General features: G+C 42.6%; 1 protein-coding gene across 1 annotated transcript; it reads left to right on the forward strand.

The window, feature by feature from the left end:
- The first annotated feature begins 338 nt into the window (after nt 1-338).
- Nucleotides 339-5,516, forward strand: LOC120645979 (putative disease resistance protein RGA3). Its single transcript, XM_039922680.1, has 4 exons — nt 339-1,116; nt 3,130-3,355; nt 3,458-5,146; nt 5,251-5,516. The coding sequence occupies exons 1-4, from the start codon at nt 484-486 to the stop codon at nt 5,514-5,516; spliced, it is 2,814 nt and encodes a 937-aa protein (XP_039778614.1). The 5' UTR covers nt 339-483.
- The last annotated feature ends 2,208 nt before the right edge of the window (nt 5,517-7,724 follow it).

Genomic DNA, 7,724 nt, shown 5'->3' on the forward strand with positions numbered 1-7,724 from the left:
AATTAGAGCGCTGGAGGGGCTGGAAGCGCGACTTCCTCATCTACTTCGTGGCAGGCACAAGGAGTTGCTGTTCCTCATCTACTTCGTGGTATGCACAAGGAGGAGTTGCTGCTCGTCAAGAACTTCATCAACAGAGAGATCTAAATCTCTCCAATAGTGAAGATTAAGTCTATTTTATCTGCATCAGTCATCGGCCCTACTACTACAATTTCAGAGGCGTTCATGGATTCAAGAAGCTCTGGTTAATTTAATCTAATTAATTCCGCATTAAGTAATTAGTGATCATGATTAGACTAAGCTAAAATCCTATTTATGATTAATTAAATCTAACATCTCTCTCTCTGAAAAAGAGCAGTGGTGTGTTCTCATCATTATGCCTATCTAGCTAGTTGTTTAGTGTGTGTCACTACCATTCGCCCCGTCCGTCATCTTCTTCCAGCCTCTTCCCCTGTCCTTCTCCATGAGAGCTTAGCATTCCAATCCATGGCAAGTCCATTGCAAATTGCAGCAGGGGACTGGGGCTTCGTGGTCATGGGCTGGATGCTGTCACCCATACTCAGCTTCCTTGTGAACAAGTTCTTTACCAATCTCTCCCTTGACATATCAAGAAAGCTTCGGAAGCTGGAGATCGACACTATCCCAAGCCTCAAGGAGACGCTGACAAAAGTGGAGGAGCAGAGGATGGTGGGAGCAGTGAAAGGCAAGGGATCTGAATCTAATCTCGTGACACTCAAGAAAATAGAAAATGATCTCAAATCCATCCTGTACGAAGCCGAAGACACACTGGATCTCGTCGATTATCACCGGATCGAGAAGAAAGTCAAGGGGGACGACGGCCCCAGCTGGATCTCAAGGGCTGTTGGCGCTTGCATCACCCGCTGCAAGGGATTCTGCTGGCTGGGCGCCACCCTATGCAGATCTGGTGAGCAAATACCAATTTCCCAAAGGTCCTCCAACTCCAATCCCGTGATGCAGAGGCTCCGTGCTTGGTCACAATCCCTCGACATCAAGGCCCTCTGTCAATCCATGCAGAAGTGGTTAGCCGAAAAGTATGTGGCTGCTTGTCATTACCGGGACTGGTCATATGAAGTCGTTGGCATCAACAAAACAAACAAGGTACCATCTGATCCTCGAGCTCAATTCATGCTTGCACCGTGATCTTGGTGGAAATTTTCTTGTTCTCCATTTGATCTGCAAAAGACTTGTGTTAAGAAAAAGTGGCATCATTTTTTTATGAGAGTAGATGTGCTAACTCCATCAAAGTGAACTTAACCCTAATCTTTAGTTTATGGAAGAGTTCTTTCAAAAAAACGTTTATGCAAGAGTGATCGGAATGCTCTTTTTTACTTACTATTACTAATTGGAGGCTCCTTTTGAAGCCTCTAGATGACATCACCTACGATCCTAGGTAGACAGTCTAAATAAATAGAGAAATTTTATAAATTCTCACAAAAATCAAAAACATCCGGCCATTAATTCGGCAACTCTAATCGTAATAGCTATTGAATCTGTTATTTTTTTCTAATAAATTATTCACTTTTGCCATTATAAAAATAGACTAAAGTAACCCCCTAATCTTCATATAAATTACCCACTTATGCTATTATAGTTCAAGGTACCCCCTCCGTTCCAAATTATAGTTCGTTTATTTTTTTTATCCCAAATTTGACCACTCATCTTATTCAATTTTTTTTTGCAAATATAGTCAAATTTAAGTTATTTTTGAAAAACTTAAATTGATAAATCAAGTCAAAACAAAAGAAGTGATATTTTCCACAATTGAATAAGATGAGTGGTCAAACTTGGGGTCAAAAAAACCAAACGAACTGTAATTTGAAACGGAGGGAGTACTAGTACAACAACATCAATACTGTAGAAGATTATTATATTACCCACAGGTCCTAACCCTTCTTCAATGTTGTAAAAAATGTTAGGTAGCTTGGAATATTTTGGCGTCGAGTTCTTTTTTGTCGCGTGAAGTAGCTGCTTGCAATGTTATGTCAAAGAGATTGATTTATTTTTTCCTTTGCATTCAGTCGGGTGCAATTGTTCTACATTAGTAGGATACAGATCATGTATGTACATTATAGAGTAAACTTAATGCAAGTGACACGATGGATAGGAAAAAATATATCCCTGACAAAATAATGATGATATAATGAGAGTAGATGTGCTGGCTCTATCAAGGTGAACTTAATCCTAACCTTTAGTTTATGAAACCTAAGAAGAGTGATCTGAATGCTCCTTTTGCTCATGTAAATGCGAGTTTGGAGTAATTTTCTTTGATTGATGTGCCTTTTAGTATAGACACGTAATGCAATGCTATCGAGTAAACTATTACATGCTCTTCAAATCAATATGAACACACTTATTTTAATACAGTACTTGTAATTTTGTAAAAACTTTGAGTACATAAATTCTAGAAGATGGCAAATATTCTTAGCATGGGGTAGTAATAATAAATAGGGAATAATTTAGTTTAAACCCTCAAACTATCATAAAAGTTCGATATTGAACCTTCAACTACAAAACGGAATGATGGAGGCCTTCCAATTGTCAAAACCGGACAAATTAAGCCATTTGAGTGGTTTCAAAGGTGGTCTTTCATTTTGTAGAAATTAAAATATCCAAGTTTAAAATAACAAATTCATTTTAAATAGAACATGTGTCAACACATTTTTCTAAATATGTAGCCTATCTATTGGCATTCTACTCGTTACTAATTGTAATTATTCTGATCCATTTTTTTAATATTCCTAATATTTTTTGGCTTGTAGTTATGCCTATCATTTTTAAGTAAATAATATTCAATCAGAGCAATAATAGATAGATTACATTTTTAGAAAATTTTGGTATTAGTTTCATTATTTTTTTATTAGTTTTAATTTTTAGATCTTACCATAATTTTTTATTTCTTTTAAAAAAATACTAAACCAGCTTTGAAACCACCGAAAGGTCAAAAACTTGTCGGGTTTCGATAGTTTGATGATCCTATTTTATAGTTGAAGGTTGAAAATTGAACTTTTGTGATAGCTCGAGGGATTAAATTTGACTTTTCTCTAATAAATTAGGAGCATTGGAGGAATATGTCGCATGGATAATCATTTGACACTAGCTTGTTCCTTGCAGGAGGATGACATTGCAGTAGATCTTTTCTTCCTTACTATTGATGGAAAAAGCTTGTGGAAAAGAATAGAGGACATAGAAAATATTTTCAATGACTTGAAGAAATCACATCTGCTCAATCAGGATAGCAGCAGCAGTAGCAAAATTGTAGCAGAGGATACTAACAAGGAGGAGACTGACGACATGCACAGAAGCATTAAATGGGAGGTATTCGGTCGTGACAAGGAGCGTGAGCATATATGTAGTATGCTTCGGAAGGGATCAGATGCTGACGGACCAACCTCCAGTAGCAGTAAACCTTATTCTGTGTTTGGCATACATGGCATTACAGGATTCGGGAAGACTACCCTGGCTCAATATGTTTGTGATCACGAGAAGAAGGCCCAAGACAAGCATTTTGACACTGTCATGTTCATTCATGTCTCAAAGACTTTCAGACTAGACAAGATATTTCGTGACATGTTGAGCGAGATCAAGAAGGGCCAGCAATCTGACAGCAACGGTGTTACAGCTCTACATAATGAGCTGAAGAAAAACTTGGAAGGAAAACGTTTCTTGTTGGTACTGGATGATCTCTGGGTCAATAATGAGAATCGGAAGGGTCGGGATATTCTCCTTGATGCACTTGACGCTGGGCAAAGTGGAAGCATAATCCTAGTGACAGCTCAAAGAGAAGATGCAGCTGCAGCTCTAGGTGCTCAGAAGCAAATTTTAATACCTGACTTGGAAGAGAATGATTATTTAAAATTATTCATGCATCATGCACGACCAGGCACAATCGAATATAAAAGGATTGGAACCAAGATTGCCAACAAGCTACACCGCTCACCTATTGCAGCAGTAACAGTAGGAGAGCAGCTTCGGAAGAATACAAGGATCAGTTTTTGGGAAACAACAGCGAACGATGTCGTACTGAACGAGACCATGGGAGCTCTGTGGTGGAGCTATCAGCAGCTTGGTGCTGACATCAGGCGTTGCTTTGCATACTGCAGCACTTTCCCCAGAGGATACAAGTTAAAACGAGATGAGTTAGTTCGTATCTGGATAGCACAAGGGTTTGTAAACACCGGGGGTAATGCAACAGAGGAAATGGAAGATGTAGGCAATCGCTACTTTGATGAGTTACTGGAATTCTCATTTCTTCAAGTGCGAAGAACAATAATCTTTGGCTCCGAGACATTCACAATTCATGACCTGCTTCACGAGTTGGCAGAGACGGTTGCTGGAAGTGATTTCCTCAGAATTGATCTGAATGGCTCGCCGAAAGATATTCCGGCAGGGGTTCGCCATGTTTTCATCGAGACCAACAATGGAGCAAAGGTCTTGGCGGAGAAAAATCAGGACTTGGGAAAATTGCGCACCCTGATCATTAAGGAGCACTGGAAAGTAGGTACGGATAGAAAACAGCCCATGGATGAGTTGGAAGAAGTCTTTGATTGTTTGTTCATGAGGATGAGGGAACTGCGGGTGCTGATCGTTGAACTACAACAGAGGACAGAAGTGATGTCAGTCCCAGCATCTGTTGATCGGATGAAGCATCTACGTTATCTTGGTTTTGACATTTTCGCTATGAAGTTGATTTTGCCAAGCACATTTAGCAAGCTTTACCATATGCAGACCATAGATGCTCGCTACATGTCGATATGTTTGCCTGAAAATATGGCTAATCTCCTCCGTTTGCGGCACATCGTCAGTGGTAGGCTGGATTTCCCCAACATTGGCAGGCTGACGTCACTCCAAACGCTGCCATCGTTCACAGTAAAGAAGGAACAAGGGTACGAGCTGAAGCACCTAAACAAGCTTCGGGGCGCCCTGGAGATATATGGTCTTGGGATTGTCAGAAGCAAAGAGAAAGCTCTCGAAGCTCACCTAGCCCGCAAGGAGCGACTCACAAAACTGCGGCTGTTTTTCGGTAATAATAATACCTTCAACGACCCAGATGTGGAAGCAGAGATACTTGAGGGCCTTTGCCCCCCGAACGATCTTGTAGAGCTCGATATCTACGACTACAGGGTTCAAGGTATCCTAGCTGGATGTTGAGTCGGCAGGAACCAGACGCCCCAAAGCGCCTGCAAAAACTTGCGCTCTTTAAGTGCAGCCCATTATTGGCATATATTCCTGAAGATAGCGAGCTCTCCACTCATGTGCGTGAGCTCGTCATTAACTATTGCAACTGGGACCGCTTGCCAGAAAATATGGAGCGCCTCGTGTCGCTCCAGATTTTGTATATTTTCCGATGCAATAAGATGGAGCTCCTTCCGACGCTGCCCCAGTCTCTTCGGGAGATTGTAATCCATTCATGCGACGCGCTCAGTACAACCTGTAGAGAAGAGGGGCACGAGAATTGGCATAAGATCCAGCACATTCCAGAGAAGGTCATTTTTCCATGAAGGACGAAGCCATTTCTTTAATTTACCCCCCGTACCAGCGACAGCTGAGCTCAGACGGTAAGCCTCTCGGTCGCCTTCCCTTTCTAGCAGCTAATACACTGCGAGGATGCATGCATACATAACCAAAATTATAATGACACATTATTAACTGACCCCTCCTTACGTTTGCGAATCCATCTGTACGTGACATCGGGAGACCAGGCCAGGCCGTGGAGGGGAGGGAATGCTATGCTGCACCCGGTCCGTGACATATTCTAGCTTGTTTTCCTGTGTGTGCTTTGCTTGCTTCCTGTACGCGCATACATATATACTCTACCTTGTGTTATTACTGTGATCCCAACTGTACTGTAATAGCTAATACAATGCTGCCTGCCGAGAATGCAATGTGCTCGTAGCTATGTATCTGATATTTGTAATCTGCATTAATTGGTGTGCTGTGCTTGTAAGAGAAACTTTGTTTGGTTTTTTGTATGAGTGGGGGACTGCAATACATTTATCTGGCCTCTGCTTCAATAGCTTGATTCTGCTCCTCTTTGCCCCTGCCTGTACAACAACCAACAAGGCATAATAATCATGATCAAGCTGGGCACAAGAGAAATTGTGACAACAACGTTGGTCATCTCAGCTCGTTGGCGGTTTTTTCTTTTTTATATTTAAAAAATTAAAATTTCAAAAATATATGTCCGTTTTGGAAAATTTCAAAAATATACCCCGGTCACCCTCCCATAGGGCGACAGGCCCAAAGTGTAATTTTTTTTCTCCAAATTTGCAACGAAGTCTCTGGAGAAAAAAAAGGGGGCCTGTCGCCCCCCCAACGGGCGACAGGGGCCTGTCGCCCGTTGAGGGGGCGACAGGGGCCCCTCCGCCGCCGTATGCCGCCATTCCCTTTGTGATTTGAGCCTAAAAATTCAGAAAAAAAACCAGCCCTAGCCGCCATTCCCTTTGTCATTTGAGCCTTAAAATTTATGAAAAAAACTGGAGTGGTTGCCGTGTTGTCACATCTTTTTGAAATGGTGGAAGGGCACTGCTATTTGGTCACATATGTCTGGGCAAAGAATGCGATATTTGGGAAACCCGTGATCGCCGGAACATAACAAGTTCACATCAATAGTATCTATAGAATGCGATATTCGAGCGTGTAGTCGTCCTCATTGTCGGCAGGATCTCGGCCTCTAACTCCTACTGCACCTAACTTGTCCTTCATTAAATCACGGAAAAAAATCGCAAGAACTTCCCTTATTTCACGAGCATTATGGAACCCCCAAACATAACAAGTTCACATCAATAGTATCTATAGAAACAAATGACAAGTAAACTAGGACAATCATAAACATCGGATACAAATAAGCGGTCCACAGCTATCTCATTACAAATAAACATCAGATATATCTAATCACCCCTAGTGCGTCGGGCCCTCTTAGCCCTCTGTTGGGCACGGACATGGCCCTCGGAGTAGGTGAGAACATCCGGAGACCTCACCTATCGCTCAGGACGCGCAAGGGGCTGCGGTGTCTGCTGCTGAGAGATCCCAAATGGTGCTCCTCCTAGCTGTGAATACCCAAAACATCGGGGTCACCTTGCGCGGCAGGCTCTTCTAGAGACAAGCTGTCGAAGTCGTCTAAGGTGAAGGTCTCGTTATCTGGTCGAAAGGAGGAAGAAGAAGGTCCGGCGCCCGCATCGGGGTAGAATCCTACGCAAAAAATGTGGATGTTAGCGTACGCTCGTATATTTTGTAATGACATGTAGAAACCGAAATATGAAACATAAACTAACCTGTGTAGACCGGTATCTGTGGCCCGGGTACCATCCCTGGATACGGTCCGCCAACTGGTGCTGTCCCTCTAAACATTCCAGTATGGCCGAACGTAGTAGCTGGATCGTATCCTTTATGTGATATTAGTAAATATATAGGAATACTTAATCTAATTATAAAGAGATATGTACGTTACCTGCACTTGGGAAGAACTGCGACGTCGGCCCGCGCACGGTCGACGGACACGGGAACGACGACGAGGCCTGGGACGACCCGTGGCTGTCTTCGTACCGCACACGGCTTCCCAAGTTGTGCACTACCTGACGCAACTGATCACGCTGCCTCAACCATGCCTCTGTCTGCTCAAACTGGGTCATTGGGGATCCGGCACGTACCCTCGTCAGGTAAGTCGAGCAGTCCGTCTCCATCATGTTGCAAAGGCGAAACTGCATCCA

The sequence above is a fragment of the Panicum virgatum genome, chromosome 8K (genome assembly GCF_016808335.1).
Source record: "Panicum virgatum strain AP13 chromosome 8K, P.virgatum_v5, whole genome shotgun sequence".
Taxonomy (NCBI): Eukaryota; Viridiplantae; Streptophyta; class Magnoliopsida; order Poales; family Poaceae; genus Panicum; species Panicum virgatum.